At 41.6% G+C, this 25,900-nt stretch overlaps 1 protein-coding gene across 3 annotated transcripts in view; it reads left to right on the forward strand.

The window, feature by feature from the left end:
- pde9aa (phosphodiesterase 9aa) overlaps positions 1–25,900 on the forward strand; it is a 96,813-nt gene that overhangs the window by 61,156 nt on the left and 9,757 nt on the right. For all 3 annotated transcript variants that reach the window (XM_035174183.1, XM_035174184.1, XM_035174185.1), the window contains 8 exons: positions 1,153–1,237; positions 2,090–2,150; positions 4,070–4,144; positions 8,854–8,940; positions 9,116–9,220; positions 11,514–11,596; positions 12,117–12,273; positions 12,348–12,461. In XM_035174183.1, coding sequence (XP_035030074.1) covers positions 1,153–1,237; positions 2,090–2,150; positions 4,070–4,144; positions 8,854–8,940; positions 9,116–9,220; positions 11,514–11,596; positions 12,117–12,273; positions 12,348–12,461 — 767 coding nt within the window. The remainder of the gene's footprint in view (positions 1–1,152; positions 1,238–2,089; positions 2,151–4,069; positions 4,145–8,853; positions 8,941–9,115; positions 9,221–11,513; positions 11,597–12,116; positions 12,274–12,347; positions 12,462–25,900) is intronic.

Genomic DNA, 25,900 nt, shown 5'->3' on the forward strand with positions numbered 1-25,900 from the left:
GCACATGGCAGCAATAAGGTGTCTGCTGCTCGTTATGCATACAGACGCGCACAGACAAACACAGACATCACCTGCGCACTTTTTTCATGAAAAGGGGAAAAAGGGTCCTCTTTGAGGTGCTGTTTGAAGTCCAGTGAAGCGGTCTTGCTGGTTGTGGCTCCTGTGGTTGTGCATCTACTGGTCAGACTTTGTGTCGTGGCCAATTGCTCGTGCTGAAGTTCTTAGGCAGGCTCTCGTGTTGCTGCCTTTTGGAAGGTTTTAGCAGTCTGCTTCAGGCCAGCCTACATGTAGGTGGAAAGAGGTTGGGTAGGGAGAGGGGTCCCTGGCTGGTTGAGCAGAGCTGAGAAGTCAGAAGAAAAGAGAGACACCCACCTCTCCTCCAGGAGAGTAGAAAGAGAGAGAAAAGAGGGGGAACTGGGCTTTTAGGTTGAAAGTTGTGTCCTGGGGCAGGTTTAACACCTAGGTGTGAAGATGAAGCACTCTGGGAGACTGAGTTCTGGAAGCTCTACTTTGTCTCCAGAACAAAGAAGACAGGTGGGCAGGCTTTGGCTACACATGTAGGCCAAACTACTGTTCACAAATAGTAGGTTCCAACACCAATTTTTGTACATGTTGGTCAATCCTGGTGCTAGGGCTGCTCTTTAGGGGCGCTGTTCAGCTATTTGGCCACACCAATTCCTTAAAACCATATGAATGTCTTCGGGGGGCTGTTGTTATACACATGTAGTTTGAGAGATTGAACAATGTACACTGAAGTTACAGCAATTTCCTCTGTCACAAGAAGCCAAAAAGTAGTTATTGCAAGTTTAAATCCATTTTTCCCCTCTTACTTGTTAAATTACTTTTATTTACTTTATATATATACTTTTATGCGGTGATGGGTACAGACATGTGCTTCTTGATTTTTTTATTGATTACATTTCTGACCAACAAAATGACTCTACATTAAATGTCACAAAAATTTAAAATCTGTTAGAGGCCAGTAGCTATATATGAGACCAACCCATCTATCAATAAGATCAGTTTAATAAATACAATAATTAAATGCCCCATTACTTTAAACAAAGACTAAAACATTTTTGTTTGAAACAATAGGTCTAATAAGGTTTTAACATTTAACATCATTTAACATGACATTGTATTTGCCTACAGTGGAGGGCATGAAGGTGGTGGAGATTGAGAAATGTCGCAAAGACATCAAGAAACTCCGTGAAGAGATGGCATCAAGACACAACAGGTGACAGCTACAACAGTAACAATTGGTAAATGGTCTGTATTTATATCGTGCTTTTCTTGTCTTGACCACTCAAATCACTTTACAGTACATTTAGCCATTCACCCATTCATAAACACAGTCATACAAAATGGGGTGTCAGGGGCTTGCCTAAGGACACATAAGTATAATGAATGGAGGAACCAGGGATCGAGCCGCCAACCTTCTGGTCACCTGGATTACCCGGTCTACTTCCTGTGCCACCCTCTGTGGCTAGTCTCGGCCCAATAATGCCTAGATCCTCACTTTTATTGCAGCTCATGCTTCTATTGAGCAGCAGAGTGTTGTCAGGACATCTGCATTACATTGAGCATCACCCTACTCTAAATGCCAACATGCACAGTGGTTAGTAATTCATTAGAATGTAATTTCCATGTTACTGCAGTAGTAGCAGAAATAGTAGTAGCTACTGTATTATTGGCATGGGTTCAAAGACAGAAAATTTGATAATTACAAAATTATTTAAGTAATTTATTAAGGTAGCATTTCAAAGGTTATTTCTTTAAATCAGTGATGTCCCATGTGGAAATACAGTATATCACAATGTTATGATAATAAAGATAATTCAGTAATTGACAGATAAAAATGACAACAATCAGTAGTTAGGTGTCACTTGTAGTTCTAGCATTAAACCTTAATAGCAGCTGTTGTTACAATGGGAATAGTAACACTGCTGAAAGATCATTGTTAGAAGATCTATTTTGGAAATGAAGGTCATTTAACAGACTTTGGATCTTATACAGTATATACACAGTATGAAATGTTATTATTTACTCTTGTTTTTTTTCCTAATATGAAGCTGTTTTCTCTTAATAGTAACTTCCTGGAAGACAATAAGAAGCTGACTCCTCGTAGAGATGTGCCCTCCTATCCCAAGGTAAGGCTTTCCTAGAAAGTCTCCACTGCACAATAAGCCTCATGCAAGACCATTTTTCCGTTCTTATCTAAAAAATGTCTTAAAATGTTTTGTAAAGCTACTTTGAAGGAACATGACAACAGTTCTAACTTCAGAAAAGTCTGTAAATGCATAAACATGAACAATGCGACCTTTGTGTATTTGAGCAAACATACACAAGAATAGCACATAGAATAGTGTAAAATAAAGTTTCTGGGCTTTTACTATCCGTAATTACTTGAAGGAGGTCAGTAGGGACCCTCAAAGTATGAAAACAGTCACTCCGCTGACTTTTTCGCTCCATTCTAACAAATATGTTATCGAAACGTCTCGTTTCGTACTTCCTCCTCCGTATGAGTCATACGGGATCGCACTCCTCTCTCAGCCCCACAGCCGGTACCAGTCCAGCATCTGAACCCACCACCACCCCTCCACACCGAACGCGACACCAAGGAGACTTGTTGCTGAGCTAGCAGCTTGTTAGCTACCATATACTAACCACAAAAGACTAATCAACACTGAAGAAACACTGCAGCGTGGAGGGATGCAAGGAAGAGAATGTGTTTCCGTGCACTTTCCTCCTAAGACGAATGCTGTTCGAGACCAGCGGTTACGCTTTATTTCTTCTGACGTGCCGTGGCGCTGTGCTCAGTACGGAGTAACATAGACATTACTCTGTATTGAAACTCCATTGTGAAACTCCGTACTGTAACTCGGGACGATACTTCTACATTGGCCGACTGTCCTGCTAAAACTTGAACAAACATGAGGATGGTGTAACTTACCGTTCAGAAACATCCTGTCGTAACCGACTGTAAATATGTGGCTGGTCTGCTATAGCGGTATCCAAACTTAGCGTGACTTTCAGCTGTGTTTACAGCCAGAGATCGTTAAATGCGCCAGAATGAGACCGGTGATAGGCCTGGTCGCGTGTCACTCAAAGTGCAGTCAGCCAATCAGAGGAGGGACTCAAGAGGCAGGCGAAAACAGCCTGTTCTGTCTGCAGCTCCAGAGAGAAGCAGAAGAGAGGACATGGAAATACACATTGCAGCAGTTTTTGCGACTTTAAACCAGTGATATATCATCTTAAAGGTACGAATACCTCAAATTAAATCCCAGAAAGGTGTAAAATATGGGGCCTTTAAGGCCTCAATGTTACAGTGTTACCTTTAGTTTTTATCAGCATCAGTAGTGGAATTAAGGGACCTGCTTAAGCAGTGTTGTCATTTGTCACTTGCCACCAGCTATGTTAAGGAACATCCAGAACACCGATTTTGCGCTTCACCATGGTACGAGTGCACATATGATTCTCATTGTATGAGCACTTCTATCTTGTATGTGACTTAACAAGGGGTATCATGAGCCAAAGAGCTTCAGTCTGCGCTATTACACAGAATAATGTCAACATAATTATGAGGTATAATTTATATGGAATAAACAATCCATTAGTGACATTTTTTGTTAGAATAACAGCAGATTAATTTCATGTCACTCCTAGGACAGGACTACAATATATGTAAATTGTGTTGGTACTTGAAAGAAAGTTAAAAATACGAGAAACTTAAGCCGTTTTCAGACATGACCTGTCGGGTCAAAATTATGGTGGTTTCAATCTAGTTAAGCTAGCCTCCCTAAGTGTTTGTAGAAATATTTACAAGAAAATAAAAAATATATATTTAAATAAAAAAAACACACATCAGCTCTAACGTTACCTCCTCTATAACCAAAGTCAGACTCAGATGGTTGTAGTTCTGGCCAAACACACCAATGAATTCATAAACAATTTACACACAAAGACAAGCTGTATTTTAGACATTTACATTTGCCTGTTAAAAGCTAGTGTTTCCTACAGTATGACTTCCAATGGATATTTGTTAAACTGCAAGCTCTGTTGCCTGCAGTACATGCTGTCACAACAGACCATAGACGCCCTCAAAAAACCCTACTTTGACGTCTGGCTGTGGGAGGCCAATGAGGTAAGACTCACAACTCACAGCTAAACCTGTCTCACCCATAGTTCCTCCCTTTCCTCTCTCCCTGTGTCCCATGTCTTCCTGTCTATCCAGCTGCCTGCTCTGTGTGTGTGTTTGTTTGTGTGTAGTACCATCTGTCTAAGGAGACAGTAGAAGCTCTTAGATTTCCTACATTTGATGCTTGGCAGTGGGAACCTAATGAGGTGAGACTTGCTCTGTGATTAATCAATTTATTAATTTTGCATTAAGGACAGGCTAATAATGTTTAATTTTGTTTTATATTTTGTTTTCATTGCTGATTTATCAACTAATTGAGTTATAAAATATCAATTGATGAATATGCTTTTAATAAGTTCTAAATCAGTCAATATTATTTCCTAAGTCAAAAGTCTTTGGTTGAAGTAGGATGTGTTTTTAATTGGAAACTCACATTCTCTGGTTTAAACTTACTGAACAAAAACTGTCTAATGGCAGACATTTTGATTTGTAAATAATGTTAAGAGTGTTTCACCGATTTAGCATCACACTTGTAAAGAACCTGGTGGACTCATAATGGAAGACTTAAAAGGATCAAAATCGATACAGCTGAACTGCCTATATTCACTTTTATTGCACACATTGTTCTTCCTCATAATCTAGTACCTATATTACCCAAAATGCAACTACAATGGGGACAGTTTAGTTAAAAATGCAAGTGTGTTATTCTAGTAGCATAGTAGCGTATGTTTCACTTGTAAATGTATCTTTTAGTATCAGATTTAACAATATTCAATTATTTGTAGTTATTAGTATTTAGTAAATAACAACTTCACTCTCTTTGTTTCAAAATGAAATTGAATATGTGCTACTATAAAAATCTATATTCTGTCTATTTTCTTTTACAGCAAAATCAAACCACACCATATAGACAGGATGTAATATTACATTCTGTATAAAACTAAGGTGTTCACTTCTAATGCGGCCTGATAAAGTGCAGCACTTTATCAGTAACTGATTGATCTATTGCACTTCTGTCTGTCCATCTGGCTCTTTCTGTTTTGTCCCTGTTAATATATATATATTTTATTATTATTATTAAATTTTTTTCTTACTCTTGTTAAGCCCTATGATACTTACTTGTGATTTGTGGATATGGGCTATACAAATACAATTTGACACATCTGTTTTTTGTGGGAAAAGTTGTTAAAAGTGTCTCCAAAGAGAATGGCATGTGATAAATATTCTCTCTGGCTGACATAAGACTCTGAGAAATGAGCTTACTAGACCACTGCTCATTTCTGCCTGAAGCAAACGTTAACTGCTACTAAGATAACAAAACAAATTTTGTTATCTCCATTACCAGCCACTGTCAATTGTCAATTGTACATGAGTTATGTAGGCGCCATAATTTGACAAGGAAGAGGAATGTTTGGAATATACTGTCAGCAATAATGGAGTATCTGAGTAGACATATTGTATATCAAGCAGTCTTGTTGTAATCATAGTCCATGATCAGCAGCCACCACGATCCACCATCATGATCAGATGCCACCATAGTCAATAATCCATCGTCATGATCCACTGCGGCCATCAGGATCCACCATCAACTGCCACCTCGATCATGGTCCACCACCACTATCCACAATCAGCTGCCAACACGATACAGGATCCGCCATTACTATCACGATCAGCCAGCACGATACAGGATGCGCCATTAGGATCACGATCTCTGATTCACGATCCACCATCATAATTCACGATGTGGCTGCAGCTGTGGCCCTGGATCTGCAAACGATAAGGCATAAGGACTCCTGGGAAGAAGTCAAGTCAGGAACATATATTGATGAGACATTCATTTCTTTAATGTGATAAGGAGGGAGAAGAAGAGAAGCTCCCATGTGTCATGTGTCCCCTGACATTCTAGACCAGGGCTCGGCAACTCGCTGCTCTAGCCCCTCATGTCGCTCTTAACCCCCTCTACAGTGGTTCCATGTATAGTGTTGTGCATGAACACGTTCATATTTTTCGTGAATGATGAACTGAACGAATCAGTTGAATGATTTGCACAAATTGGAATCGATCTGAAAAATAGGATATAACCCAGGTGAGGCCAGTTCCTTTAATGCCAATTAACTGTTCTAGTAGTCTCTATGATAAAATTTGAAGATCAATAGTGTTGAATGCTGCACTAAGATCTAACAGGACGAGGACAGACGCAAACCCTTGATCTGAAGCTATTAGAAGGTCATTAGTGACTTTTGCCAAGGCTGTCTCTGTGCTGTGATTGGCTCTAAACCCTGACTGAAAGTCTTCATATATATTATTTTCCTTGAGAAACTCGCACAGCTGATTGGCTACAACCTTATCAAGGATTTTAGACAGGAAGGGGAGATTAGATATCGGTCGGTAGTTGGCTAAAACCTCCGGGTCCAGGGTGTTTTTTTTTTTAGAAGGGGTTTGATTACAGCTAGTTTAAAGGACTGTGGTACATATCCTGATGATAATGATAGATTTATTATATTCAGTCAGGTACTATTAATTAGGGGTAGAATTTCTTTAGGTAACTTTGTGGGAATGGGATCTAAGATACAACTTGTGGGTTTAGATGATGAGATTATTGTGGTCAGCCGATCAAGGGTGATCAGAGAGAAGCTGTCTAAATAATTGGTAGAATTCTCAGCTGTTACTGAGATTTCTGTGCTTGATGGTGTATAAGTGTCAAATGAGGGCAGGAGATGGTAGATGTTATTTCTAATAGTTAGAATTTTATCATTAAAGAAGGTCATAAAGATATTGCTATTCAGGGATGGAGGAATACTGGGTTGGATGGAGGTGTGACACTGTCAGCCTGGCTACAGTGCTGAAGAGAAACCTGGCGTAGTTTTATTCTCTTCTATTAGTGTGGAGTAGTAGGCAGCTCTTGCTTTGTGGAGGGCCTTCTTATATGCTTTAACACTATCTTTCCAGGCTAGGAGATTTTCAACACAGTTGTTGGAGCGCCACTTCCTTTCTAGTTTTCTTGATACTTGTTTTAACTCATGTGTCTTGGAATTATACCAGGGAGCTAATTTACTATGTTTTACACGTTTCTTTTTTAGAGGCGCTATTGAGTCTAATGTTAATCGTAATGACTTTACAGAGCTATCGACGAGATGGTCAATCTCAGTGGAGCGAGGGTTTTTAAAGAATTCGTTGGTTATATCGACGGATAATCTGGGTTTAAATGTAATTGAAATTATTTCTTTAAATTTAGCTACAGCACTATCAGGTAGACATCTAGAAAAGGAGTTTTTCATTAATGGTATGTAGTCTGATAATGAGAAATTGAAGGTTATTAAATTATGGTCTCATAGAATTGGATTATGTGGAAGTACTATTAGATGTTCACTTTTGACACCGTATGATAATACAAGGTCAAGTGTGTGGTTACAACAATGAGTGGGTTGGTGTACACACTGACTGAAACCGTATGAGTCTAATACTGACATGAATCATCATTATTGTCAACATGAATATTAAAGTCACCGACAATAATAACTTTAACTATCTGTTTTTATGACTAGGCATGATAAAAACTACAGCAAATATGATTGGCTGTTGGTGTTTCTTTGATTGGTGTGGAAGACTAAGAACAAGACTTTCAAATGAGTTGTAGCTTAGTTTAGGTTTAGGATTAATTGATAGACTGGAGTTCAAAATAGCAGCAACTCCACCTCCTCGGCCAGAGTCTCGGGGAATGTGTTTATTTATATGACTGGGGGGAGGAGATTCATTTAGACTGTTATATTCTTCAGGATGCAGCCAGGTCTCAGTGAGGGACAATAAATCAATGTTGTGATCTGAGACTAGTTCATTTACTAAAATAGCCTTTGATGACAGTGATCTTATGTTTAAGAGTCCACATTAAATTCTCTTTGTTTGTTGTGTTGTTGCAGAGGTTGTGTTAATTTTCATTTGTTTTTTTGTTTGGAATTCTCACTCTGTTAATGTTTGATTTAAATAATTTAATGTGACGGTGGACAATTAAATTGTGGGGTTGTGGTTGTGTGACTGATCCAAAGGGAGTGCAGAGAAGTGTGTAGGACTGCAGCTCTATATTAATGTATATAACGACTATTGTATATAAGCAATACTTACTTGTCCTATAAATAATTACAACAAAAACAAAGAGAAACTATTGATTTAAAAAAATCATGCCATAGAATTAAAGATACAAAGAAAAAATAGGTATATAAAAAAACACATTACATATAACATTTATATAACACATATATTAAAGCTTTTAGAATTGGACAGTTCAATGTTCCATAATAATTTTTAATCCGGAAAGCAGCTCATAGACTGTGGAAGTGCGTCAATAATGGTGAGCAACATAGTGTAGCGACCCTGTCCAGGTTGGTCTGTCAAGCTCCCATGATCTAAGCCAATCAGTGTGTGTAAGGTAGTCACTATGCACACTGCATTAGTGGAGTAAGTGAGCTGGATGGAAGTGTGGGGTTCTCAGTGAGTTTTATTTTGTCTGTGTGTTATGCCTGATAGAGTTTTACCTTACTGCTTAGATATTGTATCAGATCCTCTGTAAAAGTTAGCACTAAATGACCAGCCAGTGCCCTACTATATGCACCTGCGCTACAATATACACTTTTGTTTTTTGTTCATAGCTTTGTATATGGTACCGGAAGATCCCTCACTGCATACAGACACATCACAACTGCTTTCCTTTGTTCTTCCAGATGCTGAGCTGTCTGGAACATATGTACCATGACCTTGGCTTGGTTAAAGACTTCAATATTAACCCCATCACACTCAAGAGATGGCTGGTGAGACCTGGACCACGAAAATTCAAATAGATTTACAGAAACAAAGCAAGAACTTCCAGATTCCTGACCAAAGTTATAATTGCACAACTTCAATGTTTACAATTTTTTGGGATTTATGTGAAAAAACACAGAAAGAAATAATAACCTGTCTCTATTTCTTTCTCTCTCTGTGTAGTTATGCATTCATGACAACTATAGGAATAACGCCTTCCACAATTTCCGTCACTGTTTCTGTGTCACCCAGATGATGTACAGCATGATCTGCCTCTGCAGCTTACAGGTAATCAGCTTCATACAGATGTGACTGCTGTGAGACTTGAGGCTTCACCCAATAATGACTTGAAACTCTACACTTAAAAGCAAAACCTTTAACATGCTAAAATTGGAGGACATAAAAAAAGAAATAAGGCCTTGCATAGCTACACATATATTTAAGTCAAAACACTAATCCCTGTTTAGTACTGTAAAAAGCACGGTTAACACAGTATTGAAACATTAAGATGTTGAAATATTTTAATATAAAGTATGTATGTCAAGACTTTCATGGTCAATGTACTCATCATGAGAATTTCAAAATTATTAACAATGTTGTCAGTCGGGGAGCTTTTTCAGAGTCTGACAAAAATACACCTCTATCTATATATATTTCTGTGTGAGGTTTTGTTTTTAACTGGACCCGAAAGCAGACGCAGAGAGGGATTGGTTGTGAATGAAAAGAGTCTTTTAATGGAGAGCTGCGGCAGGCAGATATCAGGCTGGTGGCTGGCTGAAAGTGAGTAGACGATCCTGTGAGCAGGAGAAGAGGCAGGCGGGTTGGCTCTGGCGAACCTGAGGCACAGGAGAAAATAGCATTAGAATATTCACTAGAAGCATACAATAATAGATTCCACTAGAAGTCAGCGCGGACGAAAGTGTATACCACTGAGGTAACTGATAATATGGCGATGAGTGGAGAGAAGACCGGGGTTATTGTAGAGCTGCTGATTATGTGTTTGAGACCAGGTGTGGAACTCACGCCAGGTGCCAGGAGTGGAGACTACACACACACATGCACACACATGCACACACAGGAAAGGAGGAGAAAAGGAGGGGAGCATAGAGAACAGGGAAAACACAAGAGTAATGGCCTGAGCCATGACACTGCTTCTTTGAACCAACCTTTTTGTTATCCCCCCGGCATATAATGCGGTGCAATATAGTGATCAGTATACAGTGCTGTCAATCTGTCTATCTGCAATCATTTAGTTTCTAGAGCAGAACTCATAAACCATCAGGAATGATTTTCATGAAACTTCACAGTTATGTGGATCAGGTATTAAATTTGAGTCTTATTGTCTTTTAGTCTCTATATTTGGAGTTTAATGTTTTTTTCCCCCTGTATTTCCACGGCAATACGTTTTACTTGGCTAAGTTGAGAATAGGCACTTAATGCAGAACTCTTTACCAATGATCAGCGGAGAGACATACCATGTTCACAGGGTGTGGATATCACTCAATACCCTAGACCTGCACAGTAATTAAAGACTATATTAGACAAGGATCAGGCTGTTCAGCAGATGGCAGAGGAGTCTTTTCTACATTTGGTGAATTTCCCATTTATTTCTATATATTTCTGTCTGCATGCGAGGCCAAAGAAATTTAGAGACATTTTCATTTCAAAATACCAAATATCAGATATTTTATTTATTATTTATTTTATCTATCAGATGAAAGAAGCTTTTTACCATCCTTCATGTTTAAATCTCTTGTGTAATGGGGGTGTCGTTTGCAGGAGATGCCATATGGGCTCTTTGCCCTATCCTCATATGTCAAGCTTATCAAGTTTTTTAGGCTTAAATGCTCACTCTCAATTGGAAAGTGATTCTGACATTTAAGTCTGTTACCTACTGTATTTCCAGTACTACTTTTATTTTAAATTTTTTTTATCAGAATGACATAAAAAACATCTGTGTGTAGAAATTAACTGGTTTAATTTATATTAATAAAACTAACCCTATAATAAATATCTAAACTTTCAATATAATTTTGCCTGGAAAATATATTTCTCTCTCCTCTCTGATCGAGTAATCATATAATACTTGCCTCTCCTCAAATGCTTTTTTGTTTTGGCAAAGTCTTTCAGTTCACCATCAAGTAACATTTTAATTAATATGATGTAACAATGATAATGCAGTCATGCTGTAAAAGTCATTGGAGGGTTGGAATGGAAAGCTATGCTGTGAAAAAAAGACATGTCAGCTTATTGTAAATGCTGAAGGTACAAAGGAAAAGAGGATCAGGAGGAGGATTGGGTGTGATAAGAGGAAGATAAAGGTCAGAAAAGGGAAAGAGAGAATAACAGGGAAGGAGGAGCTTCTTCTCAGGAACTCTCCCTCTCATCTCTTCTACCTCTGATATTTGAGACGACTATTCACAAGAGGCTTAATTATCATAGGCCTAATGAATGATTATGAAGCATCTGCACCAGTGATGTGCTAACAAGATCTCACACACACACACGTGGTTAAACACTTGATTGCTGCATTGTGTAATATAATTTTATATATGTAATATATGTATATGTTTATTTTTAGGAGAAGTTCACACAGGTGGATATTTTGATTCTCATGACAGCTGCTGTGTGTCATGACCTCGATCACCCCGGATTCAACAACACGTAAGACAAACTAACACAAACACATGCATACTCAGAAATCTCACCCTACATGGTAACTATTTATTTTCTTTGTGTCAAATCATTTGTTCCTGCTTTGCATCATTCCTTCCTTCCTCCTCACTCCACCTTCTCTTTCTCCCTCTCTTACTCTTTTCGGTTTTTTCACATACTCTTCCAGTCCTTCCATTCCTTTCTTACTGCTCCTGCCTTGGTCTTTCTGTGCCTATCCATCTTTCTCTTTCTTTCGTCGTTCTTTCGCTTATGTTTTCATCTTTCCATCCCCCTTTGTCCCATCTCCTCCCATTACTGTTACCTACTCGTAGCATTCCCTGTGTCTTCTATCTTAGAATTTATTAAACATTAACAAACAAGTCACACTTACCCTGGCAGTTAATTTAGTGCTGCAATGGCAAAAGGTACTGAATCGAGGCCCTAGAGATCACTGTTCTCTCCTTTCTTTTTGTATTTGAAGCTTAATTCTTGTTTTGCTCTATCCATCTCATCCTACTATTTGTTCCAGGTACCAGATCAATGCCAGAACAGAGTTAGCAGTTCGCTACAATGACATCTCCCCTCTGGAAAATCACCACTGTGCTGTAGCTTTCCAGATCTTCGCTCAGTCTGATTGCAACATCTTTTCCAACTTCGACTCAGAGGCATTCAAACAGATACGACAGGTAAGTCTGTGTGCTTCTGTGTGTTTGTGTATGTGTGTGCATGATGAGCTGTTTCACCTTGTGCTTTGTTTCAGGGAACCATCACACTGATCCTGGCCACAGACATGGCGCGTCATGGTGAGATCCTTGATTCCTTCAAGCAGAAAGTCGACAACTTTGACTACTCAGATGAGGAGCACGTCACCTGTGTAAGGACACTTTGATTTACAAACAACTCGCAGGCTGCTGTGTTGTCACCGACAGTTTTTAAAGATGTTATATTGCACCAGCATCATCACAACATGGACACACTATAATTAATGACATATAGATTATTGTTAATAACAGTCTGCATGAGAAGGTCCTATAGCTGATAAAATAATATTAAACAGCTTCATTTATTTGTGTTGCACAAATATTTGTGTGGCCAACAATGACATCAGCTGATTTTGATGTTTTTCTCCCTGTTCTTCTAATGAGTAGGTTATATCTCATTATATGTTGAAGTTTTTACGAGTGTACAATTTGAAGGAATTGTATTGTGTTCTTTTACGTGAACATGCTCTTTTATACGTGAATACTTAAATTACTGCCCATTGTTTGCTTTTCTGGTATTCCCCGTTCCTTTTGTGTGTATAGCTTTTTATGTGGGTCAGGGACAGCCAGTGGCCAGAGGCAGTACGTTTTTGTCCGTCCATACGTACAGACGGATCTGTTAATCCTATTTTTGTGAACACAATATCGCATCAACACCTTCAGGGAATGTCTTGGAATTTTGTAAAATGTTCAGTTGGACTGAACTGATTAGAATTTGGTCATGGTCATAGGGACCTCACAAAACCCTTTTTTAATGTTGAACGTGTAATCTTTAGAACGCCTTGAGAGAATACTTAGTTTTGGGAAGTGTGATGGAAATTCATCTTGAGATTTGAAATAATGAAATTCTCAGACTGGAGTTGCCTTTGAGTCTTTTTAATAGTAAGCTCTGCAGAGGTTACACAACAAGCACGGGTGCTCAAAGTGGAACTGGCCGCAAGTTCACAAAAGCCAGAACATATACAAAGAGGCGTTTCATAAAACATAATATGAAAAAAGACATGAAAGCAGTTGGAAGAAAAACATCACCAAATAAGGGCATACACCCTGTTGATCAAGGTCATAGCAGTGAGACACCGCCAAATAAGGGTTCCATCCTGTCAGGTAGACAGTATCACAGCAGTTAGACACCTGGTCAGTTGAATTTTCCACTACACTTCCCCCTTTGATCATCAATAAAAATATGATCACTAACGAAAAATAATCAAGAAACATCATAATCAACATCATAATCATAGAAGAATATCGACGAGTCTTCAACCCACGCACTTTGCGTACGTACACCATGGAGAGGTTCTAGAACATCGATGCATGGCAGGGAGGTGCAATAGGTAGCCGCTGCTGTTTTTGTGGAAAGAAAAAAGTTATTTTCCTGTAATTGAGCAAGCATTTAAAATGAAAATGGAAGGAAATCAGGTCAAACAACATCATCATCTCATTAACCATTATCAAAATTTAACATACTGTATTGATTGGCATAAGTAACTCATATTAAAATGTAATAAAATGTTAAATGTCAACATACAGTATATCTAAGGTTGAAAATATGCAGTAAAAACTTTTTAAATTCTTGCTAGGAAGTAAAAATTGATTAAGTATGTACAAACTTCATAAAGTAACTCACATCAACCTTAAAAATTCACAGAGCTTCAAATTAAAGCATCATCAAATATGAAGTTGAAAGGATAATTGCAGTAGCTGTTTTTGTCTAGTGAAATCACTAAGAAACACGTAAGCAAGCTGGGGGGAGAAAATAACATAAAAAACATAAAATTGAGTATCGTCATCAGAACCATCTGTGCTGTCAGTGTCCAGGTAGGGAGGGATGGGGAATAAGTTACGGATCAAGGGGACCTGAATCACTTCTCTTGTGTCTAGTCAAATTTGCATGTGCTGGATGGTTCTGAGAGGACACCGTAGGAAAAGACAGTTCGTTAGATCATCAGAGACTTTTACAGGAGTGCATCTAGACAGAATAATGTGCAAAACAATAATAGAGGAGATCATAAGTAACACGTATAGCGAGCCTCTCAGGCCACACAACCCTGGATGTCGAAATGGCCATGGCCGTGGCCTGTCCATGGTCTCAGTTGTCAGGCAGATTTCTTCTGTGTTGTGGCAGAACGCTCGTGTGGTTAATCATACAACACTCTCGGTGCTTCTCAACCTGTGGAAGTATCAGTGTGTGTGCTTTGAGTTGAAGGCGTCAGCTGGTCAGATGGAGCTGGTACTCATTTGCAGTGGCTGGTGTGGATCCAGGTGGCTCTTTCAGCAACTTTCACTGCTGTGTGGGTTGTGAGCAGTACCTGGTAGGGCTCTTGCCACCTGTTTCCTGATGTCTGAAAGAGAAGAAGTCAGGTTAGAGCAATAGGACAACATATCATGATCACACAAGTCTGTGGATGGAAGCGGAGAAGACGGAGGATCCACACCAATGTGGGGTTCATTTTCCCATCCTCATGTACATCAGCACCAGAGGCAGGACTTTTGTCCATGCAAGACCTGTGTCTTCACAGCACTTTGCAAGTTTAGTTTTGAGTGTGCCGTTCTCTCGTTCCACAGTTCCACCACTGGCTGGATGATATGCACAGTGTGTTCGCACATCCATAGTTAGATGAGAACCGAGTTGTTTGACATTGTCACTGGAAATTCTGCTAGGAATTCCCCATCGTGGAATAATGTCTCTTAACAATGCAAAATGGCAGACGGAAGATCTGTGATGAGACCGTGGTGTGCTATCTTTTTACCAGAAGATGTGAGGAACTTTCTGTGTTGCCAAAGGGCGCCAAAATCATGAGTTACACCGAACGCATATCTGGAGTCAGTGTAGACTGTGAGTGTTTTACCAGTAGCTAATTTGCATGCTTCCGTGAGTGCGATGAGCTCTGCTGCCTGGGCTGAGAGGTGATGAGAAAGAGAACTCTAGAGGAGAACTTCGTTATCTGAACAAACAGAAAAACCAACACAGTTAGTACCAGAGACAGGGTCACGTGAGGCGGACCCATCGACATACAGAATCAAGTCAGAGTTAGAAAGAGGTTCGTCAGAGAGGTCAGGTCGTGGGAACACTGGACTTGAAGTTCAGCCACACAGTTGTGTTCTTCCCCGTCATCCGGAAGCGGAAGAAGCGTGGCTGGGTTCAACGTTGAACAGCGTTTCACTGTGATGTTGGGCATGTCAAGAAGAACAGTGTGATACCTCAACAAGCAAGCAGCAGAGAGATGTGAGGTCTTCTGTTCTGTAAGAATGAGAGACACAGCATGAGGAACAAGGAGTGTCAAGTCAGAGTAACCTACTATGTCTCGTGAAGCAAGGACGGCTTTTTTCACAGGCGGGCACTGCACACAAACAACGTGGAAGGCCAGCTGCCACTGGATCAAGTTCGGCGGAGAAGTAGGCGACAGGGCGATATTTGTCACCATGAGACTGAAGGAAGACGGAAGTCATGCAGCGGTCTCTCTCATCCACAGCCTGAACAAAAGGTTTGTCAGGGTTAGGGAGAGCAAGAGTGGGAGATTGCTGCAGCGTCTTCTTCAGTGTGACAAATGCCTCGTCTGCCTCTGGAGTCCAAATGACACGTTCGTGAGGAGTGAGTGATTTGCCATGGTACAGAGCACCTAAAGGGGCTTCAAGAAGAGCAAAGTCAGGAATGAACGTTCTACAATGAATGACATGAGTTGTTTCTTCGTCAAGGGTTTAGGCATGTTAACAATAGCTTCTACTCTCTTATCAGACAGGGATTTGCCATCTTTGGTGACGACATGACCCAGAAACGTGACAGTTTGTTGTACAAACTGTAGTTTGCTGAGGCTGACTTTATGGCCCTCACGAGCCAGATGTCTCAGCAAAGCGATCGTATTGGTTTCACATTGCTTCTGTGTGGGACTGGCAATTAGTAGATCGTCAACATACTGCAAGAGAGCTGAACCCGGAGTGAGGATGAGGGGTTCAAGACTGTTCCTGAGAGCCTTATTGTATAATGATGGAGACTCACAGTAGCCTTGACACAGGCGTGTGAACGTGTAGGCCTTGTTTTCAAAATTAAAAGCTAACCAGTACTGGCTGTCTCTGTGGACAGGAACACTAACAAAAAAGCATTGGATAAGTCTACAACCGAAAACCACGCTGCATTAGGCGGGTTTGGGAAAGCAGCGTGTATGGGTCGGGAACAATATGCGATCGAGCAATTACAGCATCATTCACAGCCTTCAGATCCTGCACAAACCGCCACTCAGTAGGTTGACCTTTGTCTCTGATCTTCTTAACTGGGAACAGTGGAGTGCGGACCGATGAATCAGGGCAGGGGACAATTACACCAGCCTGCAAAAAGGATTCAAAAACAGGACGTATCCCCTCCACTGCTTCCTGTCTGAGTGGATATTGTTGTTTACATGGCCTATAATCAGATTTTAGAGTGATTTTGCCCACATTATATTTGTCCTTTGCCCACAGTGTTTCAGGCAGATCTGAAAGTAAAGGAGAAAACATCAGAGGGGTTGGACAACATTGCATAAGAATGAAGGTGATTTTCAGTCACAACAAATGAGCGTGTGGCTGGAGAACAGAAGGTTGGAGACATTTTTAGATCAAATGCACTCAGACTGGGTGAATACATTACGTCAGGCGTGGTTGTGGGTTGCCAATCAACGGCAGCCTGGCATGATCTGACAAATGGGCCTAAGTCTTGCCACTGGTCATCATGGGACTTGGAGAGCGAGATGTGAGGGCTGGAATTCGAGACGCGAAACAGTGCCATCTGTTGGTCAGTGAGTGAGACGGAAGCTGCACTTCTGGAAACAGACCAAAAAATATTGGACACTTTCAGAAAATCATCAGGAAAAGGCAAAAACAGAGATTCATAAACGTGATCTGCTGTGTCTGTCACATGTGAAGTGCAATGCAATGAATCAGTGTGCATAAAATCAGAAAAAGGGTGTCGAGAGACCCTGACCTGGAGAGCAGATCAGTGGAGACATTTATAGGAAGTTGCCACTGATATACAAGCAGCTGCTCATGTGTGGTCTGTGACATTGTGAAGAAGAATTGTGCGTAACTGTCACTCCATCAGGGGAGGATACTAAATTTAGGCCTAACACAATCATCACATCTCTTCCTAATAGATTAATTGGGCAACAGGGAGACAACAGAAAATCATGTTCAAACCTTATGGGATGTTTGTCAAACCGAGCGGCACATTTGAGAGGTTTTGTGAAATTTTCTTTTACAGTGGCACCGCTGGCACCTTGAGAGAATATAAAGCGACCACTCATCTCAGGAGATGTGGGCAAATCTGACATCCTAACCACAGAATAACCTGCACCAGAGTCGACCATGAAATTAAGTTTGTGACCGTTAACACACAGTTCGAGTTGAGGCATTTTCTTAAAAGCATCACTATTGTACTTAACATAAGAACCACAAAGTTGTGTTTGCTCTGGTGTGTGTGTGTGCGGTTAGTTTAGCAAGCGATTTCTTCATTGCAGTGGCATGTATGTATCTGTGTTTCACTTCCCTTTCTCTGATCCTCGGCGGGTAAATTGGTCGTCTGCCCCTCCTCACTTTCTGTAGTTCAGTCAGCAGTGAAAGTTCTTGTCTCCCCCTCCTCTCGCTGCTGGGGGCAGTCCCTTGCCCAGTGTACAGAGAAGCCTCGCCCACGGCCACGTCCGCGCCCCCCTCTTCCTTGTACAGTGAAGTTGGCTCCGCTCTCAGCGTTATCTTGTCTGCGTGGCCTTGACAGGGCAGACACAGCCTGCATCATGGTTAGCTGTGCTTTCTGGAGTTGTTGATTATTTTTCTGCTGAGTTTTGTCTTTGGTTTCTTTGTGTTGACGTTCAGCATGTTCAGCATGACATCTGACCTCTATCAAGCGAGCATCCTCAAGCCCGATGCAGGTGTGGCCTGCGTCTGCCCGTAGTGGGGGGAGCAGACCATTCAGGAAGGCCTGTTTCAGATGTGTTTCATAAGCCCCTGGCTCGTTGCCAAGGTTGTCAGGTATGGGGATGCCTCTGTGTTGATTAAACAGGACGGTCAGACGTGTGAGGAAATCTCCTACGGTTTTGCCTGGTTGTTGTTTGCACCCCGTTATTTTGGACATGTCAATTTTATTGGGGAAGGCGGTCCTCAGGGCGTTGAGGAGTGTGTTGAGAGTGTTGACGAATGCTGCATTAACCGCATCATCCCAGTCTGGTGAAGTCAGACGGAGGTCTCCCCCACAGTGCAGACATATCTTTGCAAAGTCAGTGGGGCCTAAAGATGAGGAAGAGGTGGCGTCATCATTCAGTCCTCCCGCTGCCCCGTCTCCATAGGCTGGGAGAGCGGTGGGTGGAGTCTGAGATGGGCCTGATCGTTGATTGGTGGAGTCTGGTCTCTGCACATCATATGAAGGAGGGTTTTGTCGTAGGTGAGGAGGAAGGCAGGCGTCGAGGGGAGGACTGCCACACCCTGTAATGGAGAATACAGAGATCTATATGATTTCTTTTCAACTTTCTCAGTTTCCTTCTTATCAACCTTAGCCATCTGTCTGTTTGTTTTCTGTCCCTACACTCTGCCTCTTTTTCCCACTTTTCAAGACACTTTCTTATTATCTTCTGTCTTTCCACATTGCGACCTTGATTTTTTTTTTTTCTCTTTTTTTTGTTGCTTTTTAATTCTTCCTCTTTCTCGAGGAGTTTCTCTCTTAAAAGTTTAATTTTTTCGACAATGAATGACCCGTTATGAGGAAAAGCAAAGTCTCTGGACCATATTGGAAGAAAATGTCACACTTTCCCGTCCTCACTCTTGCAACCATAAAGCCCACCATTTGGACTTTCTGGGTTTTGAAGTCCCTTACTTCCCTTGTTACCCATCTTTATCAATTAAGTGTATGAAATTGTGCACGTCCACAATTTCCCTTGAACACTCAATTTAAGACGTGGACGTCTCCACGAATCCTTGTTTCTCTTTACGGCAAAAAACAGGGAAAAAAAGCCATCAACAAGGATGATTGCCACAAGATGGGTCAGATTAACATTAATAATCCACAATAATCCAGAGAGAATGACTAATACACCCGTTCCAAATAAAACCCTTTAAATGTATTATTTCTTATGGTTGATTTTGTATTTGAGAAATCATCTAAACAGTCATGAAAATCTGAATTTCAACATCTCACCAGATATAAGATGACCAAAGAGAGGTCTTTGGATCCCTGTGAAGAAGGTCCGGAACCCAAGTTATTTCGGCCCTCTCTTCTCTTAACTGTTGGAGGTAGAGGCAGACGATTTTTTTTCTCCTGGGTGATCAGCCACCGAAGACTTCTCGGGTCCACACGATCTTTCAAGGGATCCCGTTCGTGACGCCAAGTTTGTGATGGAAATTCATCTTGAGATTTGAAATAATGAAATTCTCAGACTGGAGTTGCCTTTGAGTCTTTATAACAAGCACGGGTGCTCAAAATGGAACTGGCCGCAAGTTCACAAAAGCCAGAACTTATACAAAGAGGCGTTTCATAAAACATAATATGAAAAAAGACATGAAAGACATGAGATCATCTGTGTCTGTCCGTCCGCTGTAGCAGTTGGAAGAAAAACATCACCAAATAAGGGCATGCACCCTGTTGATCAAGGTCATAGCAGTGAGACACCGCCAAATAAGGGTTCCATCCTGTCAGGTAGACAGTATCACAGCAGTTAGACACCTGGTCAGGGGGATTTCCAATACTTTAGACACTGGTCAGTTGAATTTTCCACTACAGAAGTCAAAGTTTATAGTCAAGATTATGGTGTCTTTGGCCTCACAAAACATGTTATTGGCCTCTTGAACATATTTCAAATCTGCTTTAAATCAATTTCTTTAGATTTTGACCAGTTGTCACTTTGACTCCATGAGCAACTGATTTGATTTCAGTGGTCAAAGGTAAAGATCACTGTAACCTAATTTGACTTAGAAAATAATCAGAACTAGAATTTGAATCTTACACTTTAATTAATTCCTTTGAAACTGTGAGTTTTCATCAAATGCCATGTTAGTGGCATGGCATTGAATTTTAACAAGTCGCCATGACACACAAAATTGCTGTAACTTCAGTGTACATCGTTCAATCTCCTTCAAACTACATTTGTGTAACAACAGCCCCCTGAAGACATTCCTATGAGAGCAGCCCTAGTACCACGATTGATCGACATGTACAAAAATCGGTAGGGACATAAGTCATTTCATTATGAACAAAAAACTCTCTTGGATCAATATGCTAGACCAGTGGTTCTCAAAGTAGGGGGCGCGACAGGGGGGGCGCGATGTCACAGACGGAGAAAAAAAACACCGCCGACTTGTCACTGGTTCGTGAAAGCTCGCTCAGTGGCGAAATGCAAAGGGCTGGACTGACACAAACAAATCAAATACTGTTTCGTTCCTGATCCACCAATCAAAAGAGGAGTGTTATCATTTGAACGCGAGTTGCACGTACGCTTCCGAGTATAAAAGTAACCGCAGGCATGGTCAGCGCTCACCCTCACTGAGACAACACCCTGCAGAGTTTGTGCGATTGCTCTTGTTTCCTCTATCATTCAGATATTCATTGCTTTATAAACTTTTTAAAGACTCACTCCTTCCTTAGTAATACCTTCCTGCACTTGCCGTAGGCCTATTCGTAGCCTAATCTAAGGAGTAATTTGCTCCACAGTCTTTTTAGAAAGCTCGTAGCCCCAAGAGCCAGCCTTCTAGCTAGCTAACTTCTTCCAACTGCAGCTAGCCCTTTCCTCCTTAACACCTACCTTTACATCTTCAATCATCCACCGTGTTGCAACAAATAAAACACCAGCACTTGAATACTATTCTGTGCTGTCCCTGTCTACATTGTGTACTGTTCGTTTTGTTAGGAACCATTGCCTAGCACAGCCTTATTCATTATTCGTGTGCAAGTCGCTCACAGCCACACATACAAACACACTCACAAGACCACAACGTTGCAATTAGAACTTTATTAACTTCACACACACTGTATCAGCAAACAAACACAACTATGGACAAGTTTCTGATTCGTAAAAGTCAGGCAACCGATGCGCCAGTTGCGAAGAAGCCAAAGCTTCGCAAATATGACGAGAGCTATTTGCAGTTTGGTTTCACCGTCACGACTGAGCAACGTCCTCAGTGTGTTTTGTGTGCCGAGGTGTTGGCAAATGACAGCATGAAGCCATGCAAATTAAAAAGGCACCTCGACACCAAACACCCTGACTTGAAAGAGAAGCCTGTGGACTTCTTTAAACGTAAACGTGATGGCCTCCAGCAACAACAAACCACCATCTCCAAGCATAGCACTGTCTCCAAGCAGTGTCTGGAAGCATCGTATGTAGTTGCTCATAGAATTGCTAAGCTTGGCAAACCCCATACAATTGCCGAAACACTGATTTTGCCGGCCGCACAAGACGTGTAGAATAATGATAGGAGAGAGTGCAGCTGCTAAACTCAGCGCAATACCTATGTCAAATGACACTGTGTCACGCCGAATATCAGAAATGTCTAGTGATATCAAAGAGCAACTAATACACTACATTCAAATCAGTCCTTACTATGCACTGCAGCTGGATGAATCCACTGACATCGCTGGACAGGCCCAGCTTCTCACTTACATCAGGTATGTGCGGGAAAAGGAAATTGAGAAGGACATCCTGTTTTGCCGGCCTCTTCAGACCCATACAACAGGGGAGGCAATCTTTAATGTCCTTGACTCGTTCATCCAAGACAGTGGTTTGGGCTGGGGAAAGTGTATTGGCCTCTGCACAGATGGAGCGCGGTCGATGACAGGGCGTGAGCGTGGCCTCGTAGCTCGCGTCCAGCAAGTTGCTCCACTTGTGCAATGGACACACTGCATGGTCCATCGCGAGGCACTTGCTGCAAAGAAAATGCCACCGCTCTTCGAGTCAGTGCTTCACCAGGCCGTGAAAATAATTAACCATATTAAAGCTCGTCCACTTAACTCCCGTTTGTTTGGGGTCCTCTGCCAGGAGATGGGGTCAGGGCACGAACAGCTGTTGCTGCACACTGAAGTTCGCTGGCTCTCCAGGGGGCGGGTGTTACAACGGCTGTATGAGCTGCGAGAGGAGGTAAAGTTGTTTTTGACTGAAAGTCAAACAGATCTGGCGAAGCACCTGGATGATGCCATGTGGTTTGCCTCTCTCTCCTATTTGCTGAATGGCCTTAACCTGTCTTTGCAAGGCCGCGAATCTAACGTTCTGCTCCTCGCTGATAGAGTGAATGCCTTCACGCAAAAAAATTGCTCTCTGGCATGGTCGCATCAGTTCTGGAAACTGCGACATGTTTCCCAGCCTTGCAGACTTCATTGCCGATGCACGTGGCACTGATTTCTCCTCTCTCCTCCAATCAGCTGCTGATCACCTTTCAGCGCTGAAGAATCAGTTTGGGTCCTATTTCAAAGAGGACTACCGTTCATTCGCCTGGGTTCGGGATCCATTTCTCTGCTCAGCAGACGAGCTGTCAATAGACATGCAAGAGCAGCTTATTGAGCTGAAGAGTGACAGTAGACTAAAGCATCTGTTTACCACCTCCCCTCTTTCGTCATTCTGGGTAGCAATGATGCCGGAATACCCTCAGCTTTGCGACATAGCCTTAAAAATGATCCTCCTTTTCGCATCGACTTATTTGTGCGAGGCAGGCTTTTCAAGACTGACTGCGCTCAAAACTAAATATCGCAACCGCGCACAGATCGAGGATGACCTGAGGATATGTTTGTCAAACATTGCCCCAAGATTTGAGGACCTTTGCAAGGCAAAGCAGGCTCATGTCTCACATTGACAGACCTGCAAGATTTTTTTTTAAAGATCACAAGAGGCCCATAATAATAACAGTATCTCCAGCTCACTCCTCCGTTTCTCTCCCTTTCTCCATCTCACTCCTCTGTTTCTCAACTTTCTCCGGTTCACTCCTCTGTTTCTCTCCCTTTGTTTTCTCTACCTGTATCGCTATCTTTCTTTTTCTTTCTACCGTCTTTTCATGTGTAACTTGCCTCTAACTCTCTCATCTGTCTGCACTGTAGAGTCGCAATGTTTACCGCCTGGAATGCACAGACTTGATTGGTTGAGTAGTATCACATGGGATGGCTTAACTCGCATGCAATTGGTCTGTGCGTTTCCTCATCCGCTAAACCACTACCGTAAAGACTACAAAAGCTGCGCCGGTTACAAATAGAAGCGCCCCGTCAGGTTTTAAATATAACCTTCTGTTTTGGCTGTAGATCCGGGTCCGTATGGGACGGCTTCTGGGTCCGGACTCGGACCGCGGTCCGCCTGTTAGTGACCTATGCACTAGAGGAAAGGGAAATACGTAAAAAGAATAATATGTCTCTTTAATCACTGCTGTCAGAGAATATTTCATCATTAAGTTTCATGCTCGATGAGACTCAACAAAATGCTGGACCTGTGGTACGGTTCTGTCAGAGCATACAAAGCCCTCCCCCCACACCTCTTGGGTGTCTGACAATAACTGTGTCCAGCTCATCCCCTCTTATCGCAAAGCAAACGCATACGCCTGCAAACGCCCCTAATTCCTGGTAGTTAGTGCCTGTTTACAGCCTGTGAAGTCTGCGTTCGCCCGTGAGTGCTGCCGGGGAGACGCGGAGCGAAGGTGTGATCTAATTAGCATATGAATTGCAGTGAAACCGCTGGTGAGGACTTCACCATTGGATGAAACCACAGACCTTTGAAACTCTTGATTGGCTGGTAGATCTGTTGCTATTGGTCACCCTTGATCATTATAATACACACGTGGACAAAACCCTCCCACACAATAATAATAATAAATAAAATAGTTATTACTAATAATTTATATATAAATATACATTTTTAGTAAGCCTATACCAAAAGCACTGCAGTTACTGAAGACTATACATATATTCACGAGTATTTTTAATGAAAAAGGTCTTTAACAGAAAAGATAACAAACGCAGTAACAACAAAAGTCAAAACTGAAAAAACTAAAGTACACGGGAGAAAACACAGGAAGCTTACACAGGAGATGCAGAGGTGCAAAGGCTCAGGAGACACAGGAGATCAGGACAGGCATGACAGGACATAACGACGGTTAGACAAGAGATCACAACTAACATACGACAACGATCCGACAAGGACAAAGGGGAGCACAGAGACTTATATACAGACACACAGGGAAGGCAGGGGCAATTGGACACAGGTGTAACACATGGGGACTGGTGCAGACAATCACAAACAGGAAGTGAAGAAAGAAAACCCACAAGGAACAGAGACTACAAAATAAAACAGGAAACAGAACCTGGAGTGTGAAAACATGAAACACAGAAACAACTCAAACAAACATAAACACAGGGAAGTACAAGAAACATGAGGCAATAACCAAACAGAAAACACTCTTAACAAAGAGGCGGCAAAACACTGACAAATACCAAACCATGACATCAGGTGAAGCTTGAAATGTCTCTTTGCCGCCTCTGGGTCATAAGTTCTTGGTGGCATTCTGTCTGAATCTGCTCCAGTGTATAGACGTCTATGATGTGTAGCTGTGAGATTCAGTGTAGCTTCTAGTCTTATTTGAAGTGTGGCACACAGGTCAGTGATCTCCTGGCTGTGGAAGGATGGATCCATGTCATCTGTCCCGCTTCAATCAGCTGTTAACACAAGCAGTACAATTAGCACAGTTCAATGACAACATACACCTATACATGTAACTGAAATATGATCTAATGAATCTAATCTTACCCTCTTTCTTCTCTGTCGACTCCTGAACTTTTCAATGCTGCTGCAAGAGCTGCAAGGTCCGGTTGGATGTACGGGAAGTTCCTTCATTCTGGCTCATAGTACGTCTTAATACGTCATAGTACGTCTTACAGGCAGCTGGAAAACAACATAGGTAACATGAGCATATTATTAATAAACGGAAATAGCCTAATTCACCGTTGGAAGAGCCACAGCAGAAAACACAATTAATACAGTTACTTACATACAATGGCGTCATTTTCCACACTGCAAATCCGGACTTGCAGCTAGAGTCTCGGCCAAATGTGCAGTGACTGCCTCGTTGTGTGTGTGGGGGGGCTCAGGCTGTGAAAACACAATGATGAAATGGATCAGATAAAGTAAACTTAGAGAATGTATTTTATACAGCACAGCGCGTATCTTGTTTAATCTTACCCTTGGTGGCGCCTGCCATTTGCCTCACAGGTGTGAAGACGACGGACAGTTTCCTATAAAATATAATAGGACAAAAAGTCTGGTTTATGAAAAAACTTAACAAGAACAAACTTTTTAAGTTTAAGCAGATCGTACATATTTAAACACTAGTTCTACTCAAGCACTCGATGCTCTCTTTTTCTTTTAGCAACTTTCTCGCTAATCCCACAGTTGTTTACACGCTATTCAGATCTAAGAGTTACTTAGCTTAGCAGTTAGCAATGGCGTCTCTCTGTACCTTAGCTCTTACCGTAATTTGGGGATTGTGCGCCCCGTCTTTTCCGCTTCAACTCCTCCACACTGGGCCCGTGGCTTTGCTTTCCAACGCAGTCATCCTCTCCTCCAGGGGAAACAGTGTG

This window comes from Hippoglossus stenolepis, chromosome 13 (assembly GCF_022539355.2).
Source record: "Hippoglossus stenolepis isolate QCI-W04-F060 chromosome 13, HSTE1.2, whole genome shotgun sequence".
Lineage (NCBI taxonomy): Eukaryota > Metazoa > Chordata > Actinopteri > Pleuronectiformes > Pleuronectidae > Hippoglossus > Hippoglossus stenolepis.